Source organism: Rhinolophus sinicus, chromosome 1 (assembly GCF_057876585.1).
Source record: "Rhinolophus sinicus isolate RSI-liver-muscle chromosome 1, RSI-T2T, whole genome shotgun sequence".
Lineage (NCBI taxonomy): Eukaryota > Metazoa > Chordata > Mammalia > Chiroptera > Rhinolophidae > Rhinolophus > Rhinolophus sinicus.
Window position 1 is genome coordinate 133435584 of NC_142501.1, and position 15841 is coordinate 133451424.

Consider the following 15841-nt stretch of genomic DNA (forward strand, 5'->3'; position numbering starts at 1 on the left):
CCTCAGATGATGCCTGTCCTAAAGGATGGTAGTTCTGGATTTTGCCTCAACAGCCGGAACTACAATGAGAAAAAAGTGCTTCTCATTATACAGAGGGGGCCAAAAAAATGTAAACACATTTTAAGAAAGGAAAAAAAAACTGTATTAAAATTGTAATGCTCAATATATACCGATAACAAAAAAGGAATACAAGTCATGTGTTTACATTTTTTTGGCACCCCCTGTAGTGTCAGTGCACAGAGTCATAATGAAGCAAAGATTTGACCTGGGATTGAAGTAAGCTATGAACGTAATTATTTTATAGTGACAGCATGCATGACTCACAACAGAGCAAAATTTTACCTCAAAATTGGCATTTCCTAGTGTTTGTTCTTGAGACCCAGTGTTGGTCTGTTTTTCTGCTTTCATAGAGTAATGATTTTGTCCATTTCTGCTCTTAATTCCATGGCTATTTATTTTTTCTACTTTTTTTCCTCTCTCTGCTGTAAGAAATTGATCCTACTAAGTGCTGTTACGTCTCTTTTTCTTTCCATGGAATATTCATTTGCCATGTCGCAGTCAAAGATGCGGGGGTTTTCTTTTGTCTGTTTTGTCCTTTGTAGCTCTGTGTCTCTGAGGCCGTGAGGGGCCGGAAGGATAATGATGGAGCTTTCCTCTCTCCTAGCCCCGGCGCCGTGGTGTGTGTCATTCTCCCAACTGCAAGTGCTGTGGTGCACAGGGGAGCCCACAGAATGTCCCTGTGTCCACTCCATATTAGCTGTGTAACTGGGGTAAAGATACTTTCTTCATCTGTTTCCTCATTGGTAAAAATGAAGAAAGTACTCTCCCCGCCCCATAGTTTTGTGAGACTGTGCACCGTGATGTGCAGGTGGTGGCAGGTGGTGGCAGTGGGGACCCACTTCTGTGCTCTGTCCCTGCGTGTTCTGCACACATCAAGCCATCCGTTAGTTCTTAATAAAGGAATGCTGGTGCAGATTTCAATCTCTGTGCCCACAAATCCTGCCTTCTCATCAGGGTCATAGTTTGCTCTCCTTAGAATTACAATTAAAAAAATTTCTTTTGCAGCATTCAGTTTTGGAGATTTCATTTACGTAATTTTTAGCAAACATGTACAACTTCTTTTCCTCTAGTATTAGGCTGGTGCAAAAGTAATTGCCGTTTTTGCAAATTTTCTAACCTTTTTAACCGCAATTACTTTTGCACCAACCTGATATTCCCTCATATGTTTTGATGGTTTATTTTTATTTGATCCTAACAATCCCTAAGAGGTGGTAGGACAATTGTGCCCAGCTGTTGAAAATGGGAAGTTAAAGTGCAGGGACTGAGTGTGGCAGTGACTTAGTTAGTACTTGTTGAACCGTCTCTGTGCTCAGCACCCCAATGTTGCCCTTACAGCACCACACGGAGGGGTGGGCTCTGCTCTGCTCTCTGTACTTTACAGGCGAACATACTGGATCTTGGGGAGTTAAAGCACAAGGTGACCTAATAATTTATTGTCCAAATCAGGACACTATTGAGTGTGAAACTGGGTGCTATGATTGGTTACTCCAGGACAATGGGGGCAAACGAGGACTGTCCCCAGCAAGCCAGGATGTGTGATCATCCTACTTAAGTAACTTCCCCGAGTTCCCACAGCTAATCAGTGGCAGAGCTGCATCCTGAGCTACAGGCTTTCTGACTCCAACTGTGTTCTTGCCCGTCTGGTATTGGAATATCTCGTCCACATTAGCTAATTCCCAGCAGGGCCACAAGAGAGCCTGCCACTGCCCCACTGCACTGCCCTGAGCGTGTGTGCACTGCCCAGGGGTGTGGGCCCTTGCCACGAGCTCCTGTTTGCCAGCTTGTTGATGCACGGTCCCCTCCTTTCTGCTGTGGCTGCCCTGTCATGACCAGCTCACAGAGGACATGGAGGCCAGCTTCCTGTGTGGTGGCTGTGGTGAGAGCCAACGAGGCAGTCTGGTCCCTGGAATGGAGCTGTTCCTCGTTTGCTGATTCGAGAAAATGATCCAGTCTACCTCCAAGAATCTAGACCCAGGAGAGAGCAGAGAGGAGTGAGCTGAAAGTGACAATGGGGATTGGTTAGAGCCGTGGAGGGCACACACAGGAGCAGACGAGCACACGGGAGGGCACTCAGCCCAGAGAGTCTGGTGGCAGGAAGGAGCTCTGAGCAAGGGCCGTTGGCTGGGTTCTGAGGATGAGGGGTCTCAGAGAAGGAAAAGGCCTTGCAGGGTCTTGTATGAACAAGTCAGGGAGAACATGGCGCAAGTGACGAACTGTAGTTAGAAAGGCGTGGCTTTGGTGTCAGACAAATGTGGCTTTGATTTGAGTTCTGGTGTCTTAGATTTGACCTTTGGAACGTTACTTACTTCTCTGAGCTCCTTTGACTTGTCTGTTAAAAGGGAATTCTACTTGCCTTGTTGGGTGTTTGTGAGTTGTGAATGAATACATGTGAACTACCCAGAACACTGTATTTTTAGTGATGTGGATTTCAGATCAAGAGAAGTTTACATTCTATGAATCTTGTAGTCCTGACATTCAACAAAGGACTTAATGCCCAAATGGTATTTAGAATAATGACATACCCTAAACCAAAAATCTTCATAACTTAATGCTTAGGATTTTTATTCGGTTTAGAAATTGGTTAAATAGTTTGAAAGCTGAGTTGGCATCCCCTGGGCAACGGAGGGCTTTGGCTCACCAGCCCCTGGTGCTGGGAGGCTCAGGCTGACAGCTGGGCAATCCCGGGCCAGGGCTGGCCTCTCCATGGTGCTGATTTTGAGTTGACCGTCTGACCCACAGGGACTGTGTGTGCTGAGGGGTATTCCTGCCTGTTAGCTCAGGAAGGTAGTTTCTTAGATTGTAAAGGGATGTGGCGTGTGCTCACCTGAGTACATCATTCCTCTCCTTGACGCCCATCATATTTTAATCTTGAAATTTGTCTCAGGGGAAATAGTTGGAACCCTACAAGAAATAGAACCAAATTATTATTGTCCTTCTGTCTCATTGCTGGGATTATTCCCAAAGTTATCCTGTATCTAAAAATTCATTAACGCATCAATTAATTACTGAGTTTTTGTGTTAAACATCTTGAGGTTTCGTTTGTAGTAGATTTTGCATGGGTGGGAAAAATTTCATAAGGATTTTTAAAACTTGCCACCCATATTAATAGCTATTATTAGATTCTGTGTTTTCAGTGTGTCTTCTGTGACTTAAATGTGATTGCTACAAGAGCTTAAAAAGAGAAAGAATTGTTTGTAATGCCTTAGGATTGTCTTAATGAGAATGTTGTGATTAGTTTGATAGATGTGAAAATGCCATGTTAAAATTGACATGCAAGTTGTAACTTGAACTTGACAAGCTTTCTTCATGGCTTTCCTTTCGTAGGCACAGAACAGTGTACGCTTAGGAAGGGAAACCCATGAATGAGCCTTAGCTTTTGAATTTCCTGGTTTTGGTTTTGTCCTTCTAACCTACATGTACTTATATAAAACAGTGTTCAGAGGATATTAATATTTCAGTAATGCAGTGCCCCCTAGCCGTGATTTAAGGAATTGGATATGTATACTTTAAACAGTGACTATTGTCGTTTATTATTTAGTTTTGAGGGGAGATTTTTCTGTTCATAGCATTTTTTTTTTTAATTTCTCAGGCTGTTGCATATTTCCATAATTTTATTACAGAGGAGAAACCTTATTAAATAAGAAGGAAATATTAAAGTATCGAACAGGGCATTTGGTCTCTGATTAGCTTTAAGGCTTTCTTTACATGTATAAATTATAGATACTGAGGGTTTATTGGAGGTAGGCAGGTTAGCAATTTTATTATCCCTAAGAAATTTTTTTTGGTTGTTGAAAATGACCCCTAGACTGTTAACATAGCACCAGCCAAGTGGAAACTCATTTGGATGATTTGATTTTTTTTTTCTAATTTGCTTTTGAGCAAGAATTATCCATATTGATGTTTACTAATTATATTGCCCACATAGTTGCCAAAAATCTATGTTAGCGGTCACCAGTGTATAAATTCTATTTTCTTTACCAGTACCTTTGAGAAGAAGTTCTCAATTCTCAAGTTCTTCAGAGAACTGAAAATTTGTCCAGTTTTATAAGAACCAGTCATAAGACTGCACAATTCCTGAAGGTCAGCCATTGGTAGTATTTTCAAAAGTATCAGATAACCTTCTCTTTAAAAAAGTGTTTTGCCCTAACAGAGGAATACTTTTTTCTTTTCTTCCTAAGCTCACCTCTTGAAATTCAAGCATATTAACCAGGAGATTCTAAATTAACATTGGCTGCATTTTCCATTCCCCCCAAATACTCCGTACCCCAAGAACAGAGACTTTTGTCTTGATCTTGGTACGTAAAAACCAGAACACTACCTTAATTAGCGGCTTTCATTGGCATAATGAGCGGTGTACTTCTTGTTTCACACAGGCCCCAGGGCAGGTGACTTTTATGGACTCTGCAACATACTCTCTGATGCTTGATTGTAAGAGTGCACTGTTTTCCTAATGAAGGAGGTTTGGGACTGGGAATGGTGGCGGCGACTTTTATTTATGGAAGAACAAGGAATTTCGATATATGGAAAAAGTGTATTTGTACAATTTTTGCTGGTAGTGTTCGTATTTCTTGCTAAGACATTTTTCCTCTGTGTTCTGGTCTCAAGTTTAAGGGGATGATGTTCTTTGGAAGAATTTTGAGCCCTGTTTAATTGTCATTGTTTTGTCACCATTGTTTTCTAGCATCCTCCAGGACAAATAGCAAGGAAATACAGCTCGTGCTCCACTATTTTCCTAGATGATAGCACAGTCAGTCAACCAAACCTCAAGTATACAATTAAATGGTGGGTATACAGATTTTTGCTTAACCAAATGCCTTTTCTATTCCTGAACCTGACGTCCAGCTGGTTGGTTGTGTGGCCTGGGAAGGGTAACACTGGGCAAGGGGAGGCCATTGACTATGAAAAATGTTTTTAAAAAGTGATTTTGGTAGTTAGGGATGTTGAAAATATTTGTTCATATTACCAATTACCTAGAAAAACCAAAATTTAAAATTATTTTAAATGTAGATTAGAGCATATTTTTTTATTTTTGTGTGTAATTTCTACCTTCCCACTTTTTATTAAAGCCATCCTGGCATAACGGCTAACATTGTACCTTTAAAATAAAACAGGGTCCCAGTTTTAAGTCTCAGAGCTGCGGCAGGCTGCAGGCCTGACGCAGTGCAAGTGTCCTCGCCCAGAGTGAGAAATCTGGGTTCTGACTTCTGCTCTTTCACCAACAGGGAGGGTTTGGGTGAGACCCTTCTCTCTGGGATCTTATTTTCAAATGGGGTTTTAGGGAGGAAGGGGAGTCTTGGGATCAAATCCTTCCTTTTTCGGCTTCAGTGTCCTCATTTTAAAGTGGGCAACAGGAGGGGACACTGGTGTCTCCTGCAATGCTCCCGCTAGCACTGCGATAACGAGATCGCAGACAACCCGATGTGCAACGGTCTGGACTTCAGCTCAACTGGGAAAAATCTGGGGTATTTTATCTTTATGCTCGTTTAAGAAAGTACACATTTAACAACAGTTCGTGTTAGTGTTTGAAATAAACATTTACATTTCTAAATAGAAAGTACTCTTCAGTTTCAGTGGTCCAGGTTTTTAGACTTATAAACCCTGTTCTGAATGTGACCACACGTGACAACCAGTCACAGCCTTGGGCAGTGAAGACTGTCCAGGTTGTCTCCACAGGGAAGGGGGAAGTGGGACCACTTGAAGGGAGGCTGCCTTTTCTCTTGTGCGGGTTGCATGTGTCTAGGATCGAAATGGAAGTGGGGCTTCTTCCCTCAGTACCTTGGTGTTCAAGGGCGTGGTGAATGACCAATGGGCATAAACCCACACGACAGCGGGGAAGAGGTGTATATATCATAGCTCCCCAACCGTGGCTTTGGCTCAGCCTCTTCCTGCCCTTGGGCAAGGTTTCCTGCCAGGGAAGTGCAGCACTTTCTAGAGGAAATCACTAGTAGTTGTGGAGAGGAGTGGAAAGCCCTAAGGATCTGTGCAGCGTGTGGCTGTTAGCATCTGCTCAAGCTCGAGAGCTCAGAGTGAAAGCTGCTGACTCCCCTGAATCCTGGGATCCTCTTCACGGGGAGCGAGGCTGCGTGGAGCTCATCTCCCTTCAGGGCCTGCAGGAGCTCTTGGGATTTACAGGTGGATCTCACTCAGTTGCTCAATGCTTCACCCTTGGATGGCTTAAAATTGCCACTGGTTGTGACATGGACACTTAGGAGCCGGGTGGGAAAACCGGGTGACAATGTGATTATTTCAGTGTCAGGTCCGGGAGGTGCAAACACCTAAGTTACAACTATGTGTCCATGTAAACCAGTGGTTCCAGCCCTGGGTGTACCTAGGTGTCACCTAGGAGCTTAAAACCACATTCATATTTGATGTCTTACCCTACAGATCCGATGTCTGGATTTTAACCCCCCTCTCAGAGATTCTAATAGGCCGCCGATGTTGAAGACCCCTGATGTAGGTGGATGTGTCTCCTCCCTACCAAAGTTCCCTTGGAAGTTTTAAATAAACTATAGGTTAATATATGAAGGGGAAAGAACTTGAAAAGCTGGTCCAGTTAAGATAGCTGTCGAGACAGAACATTCAGCGTGGAGACTGTGCTTCCCTGATCCAAAAGACATTTTCTCTGTACCACCGAAATTTGAAGTTCTTCAGTCAGTAGCTTAGTTGTTTTAAAAAGTGCCCAGTTTTTAAACATACACATGTTGGACCTAGGAGCTGGGCAGGGCGGACCCTAGTTGAAGTGGTTCCATCAGAATCCTGCCCTGAAAATACAAGGGGGTAGGAAGATGCTAAGTGAATGCCCTCCTGTTCTAAAACTTTGCCCTAAGCCTTGTCCTACACCTGTCAGGAAACCTGTGGCCCTCGCCCCCTAGATATTAAAATTGATCCACGCGCTTTAACAGTAGTTCAGCTTCATCGTGGGCGTGGTGAGCATTTATGGGCTAAACTTGTTCTGATTACCAAGCCTGACCTTGTTTCTTTGAGAAAATGGTCTGCGTTCTAAACAACCAATTTCTAAGCGAATTTTTAGAAGAAAACCCTTCTGTAAATTGGGGAATTGCCAAAATGAACAAACATATTTACCAATTCTGGTTAGGGAGTGGGTGGAGGATTGAGTGCTGTTCTAACAGTGAAAGGAAAGCTTAAGTGTAAAAAGTTTGGGCCCTTACTCTCTGCTCATTCTTTTCGTAAGCATGGTTTCTTTTTTGAGAACTTGATTTTTCCATCTTTCCCCTAAATGCCAACAGCTCTGATACAGAATTTAGAGTTTAACCAACCATCCCTATGCCTCTGCGACCAACCCCTCCCCCAAATCCCCGTAAGGAGCATAGGAATGATGATGAAAGGAGTGTGGGGTGAGGGGGTGGCGCTCCAGTCACACAGCTGGCCAGTCATCCATGAGTCGTGGTGTCTGAGGGGCGGAGAGTCCTGCTTACCCACCTGCCTCTGTATCTCCGAGAATCAGGCCTCAGCACTGCCAGACCCATGACCCCTTCACCTTCGAAGTCTTAGGATCATCATATGCTTTGCTGATTTAGTTCTAGGAGCGAAGTAAGACAAGTGCAGTGCCTGTGATCACAAATCTGTTTTGTTTTCTTGGCCGAGAGAATAGCATTTCTTCCTTCCCAGCTATGTGGCGAAAGCCGCTGAGCAACTGCCCAGCTGCACAGGTTTGACCCACCTGTACCTCTGGTTTGGGCCCATCCCGTCCTTGCTGAGACCTCACCACTTTCTGAGGATGTCGCAGAACTGACCAGACCTCTGAAGTTGGGCGTTTAGTGTGATGCCGGAAGCCGAGGACTGATTCAGTTTTCAACTGACTGCCCTTTGCCCCCAAGAATCACTTCTTTTAAGATGACCAACTAAACTGGCCTACGGAGCTGGACTGTACATGAGTCCTCAGCCGTATTTTCTCACTTTCCGGGATATGAGCTTGAGTGGAAATATACCAGTATTTTTTTTTTTTGCAAAGATATTTAGCAATATATGTGTGGAGCCTTACAATTATTAATGACTTTAGATTGAGTAATTCCAATTACAAGATGTTTTCTTATGGAAATAATATAGTCACAGGTTCACAAATATTTATCTTTGAGGATACTTATTGTGTTAATTATAATTGCAAAATATTATAAACAAATGTTCAGTAGTAGGGGAATGATTAATAAATTATTCAGGAACAGAATCTATATATCTTGTGCTAATAGTAGTCATCTTTGGGCAAAATGGTTATTTTTTGTGTACTTTATATATTTTCCAAAATTTCTGCCATATTGAATGTAATGTACTGTATAATCAGAAAAACATTTGAAAAAAATTCAGGGGAGAGGAATTAAGTTAAGACCTTTTAAAATGTAAAATAAAATTTTAAGGTTGTGTTACAAATAAGGGTTCCAGTACCATTTCAGAAAATGAATAAGTCAGGCAGATTGCCAGGAGGTTATTGATTGAAGGGAAAAAATATCAAACTCCTACGGGTGATATTTACATATTTCTGGTAGTTATAAAGAAACCACTAATTTTCTAAAATAGTATGTACTGAGTTGGAGATTTCTAAAAGTGTTTAATTTGTACCACCTGGTTTTTTTTGTTTTTTTTTGTTTGTTTGTTTTTACATGGTGCCTATATTGTATAAGTGAGGGGAAAAAAAGCTTAAAATTTCAGATAGGAAGAGAAATTTGTAAATATCACTTGAAGTTTTGGTATTTCTGGGAAAGATTTAATAATTGTTATGAATGAGTATCAGACTGATTTACTTTAAAGAGTGTATTTTTTTGATCAGCATTCTGAATTAAATGGAACTGTTTAGATGGATCATTTTACTTTTTACTTTAAATATTTATGGTCAGACTGATGTCAGATAATATATAACATCTTGAATATGCTTATGAAACATTGAACTGCATTTTATTTTACAGTGTAGCTCTCGCAATATATTACCACATCAAAAACAGGTATGTGGATGATTGATTTTCTGTTAAAAACATTACGTATTATCTACTATTATATTTTTCCTGTCTTTTTCCTATTATGCTCTAGTTGCTTTGGCCTTCATATTTTCATGGACTTTCTAAAGTTAGTGTAATTTACCAAAACTTCCCAGGTAAGTGCTGAGCCGCTTCCTAATTAGAGGAAACCAGATGGGTGTTTGTGTTTGAAACCAGCAAAAACAAAACAGAGCTTCTTGAGAATGTTCTGCCTCTTCTTTACTCTTTGTTTTCTGTATAATTTGTTTAAACATTCTATCTTTTATAAAATATTGTTTAAAAAATTTACTGTGTGCTACTTTAACATGAAAAAAATGTTTATAGTTTCAATTTAGGAGAGAAAATTTTGTTGTAAATCTGTTTGAAAAATTGTTTTACATTTTATTTTTTTTGCCTTTATTAAATTGACTGGTGACATTGGTTAGTAAAATTATATAGGTTTCAAATGTACTTTTCTGTAATACATCATCTGTATATTGCGTTGGGTGTACATTTAGACATAATGTAGAAACTGTCTAATACGAGTATGAAGATCAGTTAATTTAATTTAAAAACTCAGTTAAAACAGGGAATCATAGAAAAAAGTCACTTAAAAAGATTTACCATTCATATTTTATTTCAACATAAAACATTTAAAAGTACATCATTTACCAGTTTTTTTAATGCAGCATCAAGACTTGTTTTGAGCATGGGGCATTGATTAGAGTACCAGTGTCTTTCTTTTCTAAGCCACACCCGTAACTTATCCTTTCCATCTTTCCATAGTGGTTTTTTTGTGTGTGTGTGTGTTTTTTTAAATCAATAGTGAGAAAACTTAAGATATTTGCAAAACAATCCGAGCATAGAATCTTTTGGGTTTTGAGCACATCTGGTCTACAATGAATTTATTTTTAGTGATTCCCTTTTACTAGGTCTTTCCAGATCATCCTTCTTTGTTTTCATAAGAACAAAGCCACTGTCATTGCAGTCTTATTTCATTGAGTGATAGTTACATACGTTATGTGAGTCTAATAACAAGTACAACTTGTGTTAAAGAACAAAATTCAACCCAGTAAATTTGAAGATCTAATTGGCTTTATTAAGGGACTCATGAATACGGCAGCATCCATCCAGCTGCTAGAAGGGCGGGCACTCTGAGGAGTTGTACAAAAGGGAAAAGTTTTGATAGGCAGAAAGAGGGTGGGACTAAGAAGTTAAAAAAGTGGATTATTTCAGGCAAGGACACCTTTCTTTAGGGGAAAGCAGGGGGTCTTATCTAGTAGATTACCTCACTAGTGCTGACCAGGAAATTTCAGACTGATTGGTTTACAATTCCACTCCTGGGAGAGGCTGAAACTGCAATTGGGTTAGTCATTAAGGTTTGGTATGGTGACATGACTTCCAAAAAGTGACTCCATTTTGGCCTGGTGTTCTTTCTGATAAGGGTAGGTAGGTAGATAGAAATGAGCAGGAGAAATTTAGCCCCAGTTAGAAAGCCCCCGGCTGCAGCTCCTACTTGTGTCAAGACCCCTTGCAGCTGCCCAGCAGGATTCCAGGTGTACACATACCCTTAAGGAATGTGTTTACACGTGCCCCTAAATCAAAGAAATGCACTGCTAAGTGCCAGAGGACTAGGCACCTCAGGGGCAGAAAGAGAGATAAGAGAAGGGAGAGGGGGAGGCAGTTCTACCCACAGAAATAAAAGCCTTCGTGCAACGTAAGGCGAGGCTGCTTCCCCCCCTTGGGTCAGCCCGCTCCATGTCTCGGAGGGCACTGTCTTTAACTAATAAACTTCTGGCTGTTTTATTCTGTACAAAATTCTGTCTCTTGACTGAATTCATTCCTTCAAGAAGATGAAGAGCTGAGGTTCAATGTCATTTCCTGGTAACACTTCCTCCCTCCCTCCCTCCTTCTGGTGTGACCCATTTCTGGGAAAAAACATGGCCACCTCATGGTTCCAGTGGATCTCAGTGGGTGGGAACCACACTGCCTTCAATCTGTTTTACAACAGGGACAAAGGGAGAGTTGTGTAAGTCATTGAAGTGGAGGTTAGATAACAGCTTCTACTAAACAGTCTTATAGGAAAACACAAATATCTGGAGGAGATTTACACCTGGAAAGATATTCTCTGTAGTGACCCTTTTCCGTATTGTAATTGTGATTCACGGTTCTTTATGGTGCTTGAGAGTTTGGGATTTAAAAATTTACAAAATGTAGGCTATTGGATCTTTGAACCTTGACCAGAATAACATATTAGTGACAGTTTAGGTTTTTGTCTTGATGCTTATTTCTATGATAGTAGTTCAAACTTTTTAAACATTTAAGTCTTAAATAATAACAATGTAATGCCATTAATGGAACCCAGATGTGTCCTCCAACCAACCAGTTTTGTATTAGCATCTCTAAGTGATTTCTCAGTTCTTAGACTATTACGGATCCCAAAGTTAATTTACAGTCATAGCTGATAATAATAAGAGCCAACTCTACTAATAAGTGCTTACTCTGGCCACCCTGGTCAGCTGTTTACGTGCATTATCTCATTTCGTTTTTATAACAACTCTGTGAGGTGATACTGATATTATTTCCATTTTACAGATAAGAAACAGGGGCGCAGAGAGATGAAATGATTTGCCTAAGATTATACAACTAGTAAATTGCGGAATGGGGGAATTGAACCCAAGCAATATACCACGGAGACTTTTAATCATATGCAAACAGACATGATTGATGTACAGGTTGTATCCTGAAGGTCTCTTGGGAAGAGACCTGCATTGACTGTCTGCAGACTTTCTTCCTTGATAAGTCATACAAGCCAAACCTTTGGAGCTGGTGAGAGATCCAGCTTGGTAGAGATGGTGCAACTCAGCTGAGACACGTAGCTTTTAATGGAAGTGAAAGGAAAATCCACTTTTCAGAAGAGTCATTTTAGCTTAAATTCTTAACCCTCGTTTATATTTTTGAACCTACACTTTCATTTTTAAAATTACTTCAGGTGAATGTTTCTCCAGAGTGCCTCTCCAGAGTGCCGAATGGCTTTTTAGGAGCTCTCATTCCTGAGGAAAGTTGAAGAAGGCCAAGAAATGGGGGGCTGGGCCAGGCTTTTCTCTCACGTAGCCCCTTGACTGTCTCACAGAGACAGTTAGTGAGATGAGGAGTTGGCTGATTCTTTGTGGCCAGGTTATTATAGAAGGAAATGTCACCGGTGCACCAGGAGGAGCTCTCTATGTGGTCAGACCCTGCTACCTGGTCCTTCCTGGTTGAAGCCGTCTTTACTCAGCTTTAGCTCAGTCTTTGCTGCCTGTGTTCCTGCAGTTCCTGCAGGGAAAATGCGCACAGGTATGAATGCCCCAAAGCTTTAAAAACAATTCCTATTGTGCAAATATAGTAATGCAAACTGAACTGTCCTGTTAAGATCTGTCTTTCTCCCTTATTTTATGGAGACAGTAAGTTCATAGAGCAGAAATTGTAGTGTTGACCGTGATGAGTGTTGGTGACGACAGACAGGTCTGTAGTCTCCTGATCCTCGCAAGCCCGATTGATTTTGGAAGCACAGACGATGGACCTTGTTACCCAAGCAATCGTTTCCAAATTTGATTTCTAAAGAAAAATTTGCAGGCAAAACTCAAACGACATAAAACAGGACATAGAGCTGTCTCTAGTGAGGTGTGGATAGTCCCTTCAGGGCAGCTGCCTGAGGTGCGGTGCTTACAGGGAAAGCCACCACTGTAAGTTGCTCTGTGCACGTACTGGCCTGGTAGCAGCCAGCCATTCTTTTATAGGTTTAGGTTATTATTATTAGTTAAGTTTTTCTACACATCACCGCTTGTTTCTCAATATAAAATACTGAAAATCTTAAGTGGTTAAGTTGCATATTACAAAAACTTCAGATTAATCTCTAGGATACACTGAATATTCATTTTTACCCTCAGACTTCTTTCTTGTCAACCATAGTTTAAGCAGATCTGTTGGCCTTCGCTCAGAAACATGATGTTAAAGAAATTTAGATTTGGTTCATCTGAAAACTCAGAAAATGAAAAATCTATATTTTCACTTAAGTTAATTCATAACCTTTATTTCATGGACTATTCAGAAATTACCTACTACTGTACCCAAATAAAACAAATTGTTATTCATCAGTAACCAATAGCCTCTCTTACATTTAGCACTGCCTTCTCTTTTCTGAAGTAACAGTTGAATCAAAATATATTTTTGTTTTATTTTGAATAACATACATTCTTACAGAAAGTAAACTCTATTTTCTATTATTTTCCCCACCAGGGACCCAGATGGAAGGATGCTCTTAGATATTTTTGATGAAAACCTTCACCCTCTTTCGGTAATTTCCTCCTCCTCGTGTTTCACAATATTGTTTAATTGTTTCTCTTTTGCTCTTCTCTTTTTGGGTGGCCTGTCATCTGAAAATATTTTCTTCCCCAGAAATCCGAAGTGCCACCAGATTATGACAAACACAACCCAGAGCAGAAGCAGATTTACCGGTTTGTTCGGACACTGTTCAGTGCTGCTCAGCTGACTGCTGAATGTGCCATTGTCACCCTGGTGAGTGCCCTCAGAATGACCGCAGCCATTGGTAGTTGAATGGAGTGGTGAGAGCTGGGGCTCTCGTCAGGTAGCCTAGGGACACTGCAGTTTCTCCTTCAGGGTGATCTCTCTGGAGAATAGAGTGTTGATCTCCCAAGACAGGGTATGAAATCTGTTCCTCGGTCCCCTCCTAAAGTCACAGTCAAAACCAATAAATGTTGAAATGTTAAATTCAGGTAAGTAAACACTGGGCTAATGAGGGTAAGAAGGACCAAGGTGCCCCCTGTAGCTTTCCTGTTGTTGGTTCCTACAAAAGTTGTAATGACATTCATAAGATATGATGTACACATACATCCCACGTGAATACCTATATAGGAAGGAGTGGTGGGTATTGCCACCTTCTCTTTTGTGCTTTTGTTTAAATGTGTCTGTAAGGTATTCGGAGGCAACATGGAGGTAATCTGCACTTTGAGACTCAAATAACAGATAAAAATCTATAATCTTACGTAGATTCTTGAAACTTTAGGGACTATTTAGTCAAATGTCATTTGGGAAATAGATTTGACAATGGAACCCATTGTCACTGAACTTTTGCATTGTTTGCAACTCAGATAAGAAGTTAGCTCTGCCTGGGCATGAGCTGTCCTGGAGGGGATCCGAAAGCCTTTGGGAGCGTCTGAGAAGAGATTATTGTCTAGTAGAAAGTTTACAGGCCACCTGAGGACCCTTTGTGTCTCTGCCACACTAAGCGCTCTGTGCTGCTCGGCTAATGCAACAGTAAACCTGTTTGTTTATTCATTCATTGATTCATCCATTTGTTTGTTCATTCCTTCTCTCTTTGAACTTACCCCTAATGGGTAAAACAGGCATTCAACTAGTAATCACTAGTTGATTTGGATGATTATAAGTTCTTAGGATGTAACTGAGAAGTAGATTTATTGCTCAGGTTTATTCCCCCAAAGGATTTTAAGTTCTTACAAAACATGCAACAGGGTTGAAACTTTCTCGTAGGGAAACTGCGATGAACAGAAAAGCAGATGAAAACATGGATGAAATTAGTATTAAAATTCATGCTATGAAGGAAGGTTTATTTTGAAGCTACTGCAGATGGAATGCAGTGCGGATTGTTTTACCTTAAATTCCTAAAAAAATTACTACCTGACTGTGACCTGATAATGCCTCACTGCTTAGATGTATTAGAGTGAAGATAAGATTGTAATCCCCACAGCTTCCCATTTTCCGCAGAGATACTGAGAGAACATCTGAAGTGCATTCCCGTCTCCAAGGGTGACAGGGTAGATCAGTTAGTTCATGTCTTTGCAGAGAGTCCTATAGGTCATGGTAACCACTGAAACTTCACCTAGCCTATTAGATAAACTTGTGGCTTAGGAGGAGACTCGCTTCTACTGGTGTCTTTCTGGTAGCATCCTAAAGATGAGCAGCTCTGGGGTCCCACGTGGTGGGTACAGCAGACTGATTCTCTGGTGGCTGCTGCTTGCGTTGGCTGAGAGTCAGCCTGCGTGCCTGATGGGGAAAGGAGACAGATGCGTGCGCTGAGCGAGATCCTGTATAATTCTTCTCTTGCATCCCCTAGAGTTAGAAGCAGCCATCAGAACAGGTCCTGTCTAGAGCTGACAGAGATGCATTAATGTCTGCTTTTCTCCTGCGCATCCTCTTGGCATCTTGGCGTGCTGCCCAGGAGGAGGAGGTGGTGGGGGCAGGGGTGGGAAGGACAGCAGTTACCTCTGGCCCTGCTGCCCTCAAGGGAACAACACTGCAGGCTGCCTGTGGTAAGAGAGTTTCCAAGACCTTCAAACACCCGAACTCAGTAAACCCAAAGCTAATATCTCACAGCTTAATTATCTTTGTTTTAGAAGAATAACAGCAACTTAATATCACTAAATACATTTCTTTAGCCTTGCAGGGTATGCTAAAAGCTTTCCTGTTGATAACTGACACATGAGGAAATTCAAAACCAAGGGTGAGGTCATTGAACTGCACCTTGCTGAGTTATGATAAGTTTTCATATGAACGCACTTTGTTCCCAGCAGCACTTGGGAGGAAGCACTTGGGAGTTGGGAGGAAGACCATAGCGTCCAGCTGCCCCTCCGTGCAGCCCAGCCTTTCTCTTAGGAGTTACTTGAGCTGGGTTATCCTTAACTCCATGAACAACACCCATTTTAGTCCCATGTGGTACTTGGCCAAAATAGAACTCACTGCCTGTCTCAGCAAGGGGTTTTGATCACTGTAAGGACGAGAAACCCGCATGAAGAGGC

At 41.3% G+C, this 15841-nt stretch overlaps 1 protein-coding gene across 1 annotated transcript in view; it reads left to right on the top strand.

Moving 5' to 3' along the window:
• The window catches only part of CCNY (cyclin Y), a 187729-nt gene that overhangs the window by 142355 nt on the left and 29533 nt on the right, over nt 1-15841 (top strand). Inside the window, exons 4-7 of the mRNA XM_019741707.3 lie at nt 4742-4842; nt 8979-9014; nt 13305-13362; nt 13464-13583. Of these exons, the coding sequence (XP_019597266.1) occupies nt 4742-4842; nt 8979-9014; nt 13305-13362; nt 13464-13583 (315 nt within the window). The remainder of the gene's footprint in view (nt 1-4741; nt 4843-8978; nt 9015-13304; nt 13363-13463; nt 13584-15841) is intronic.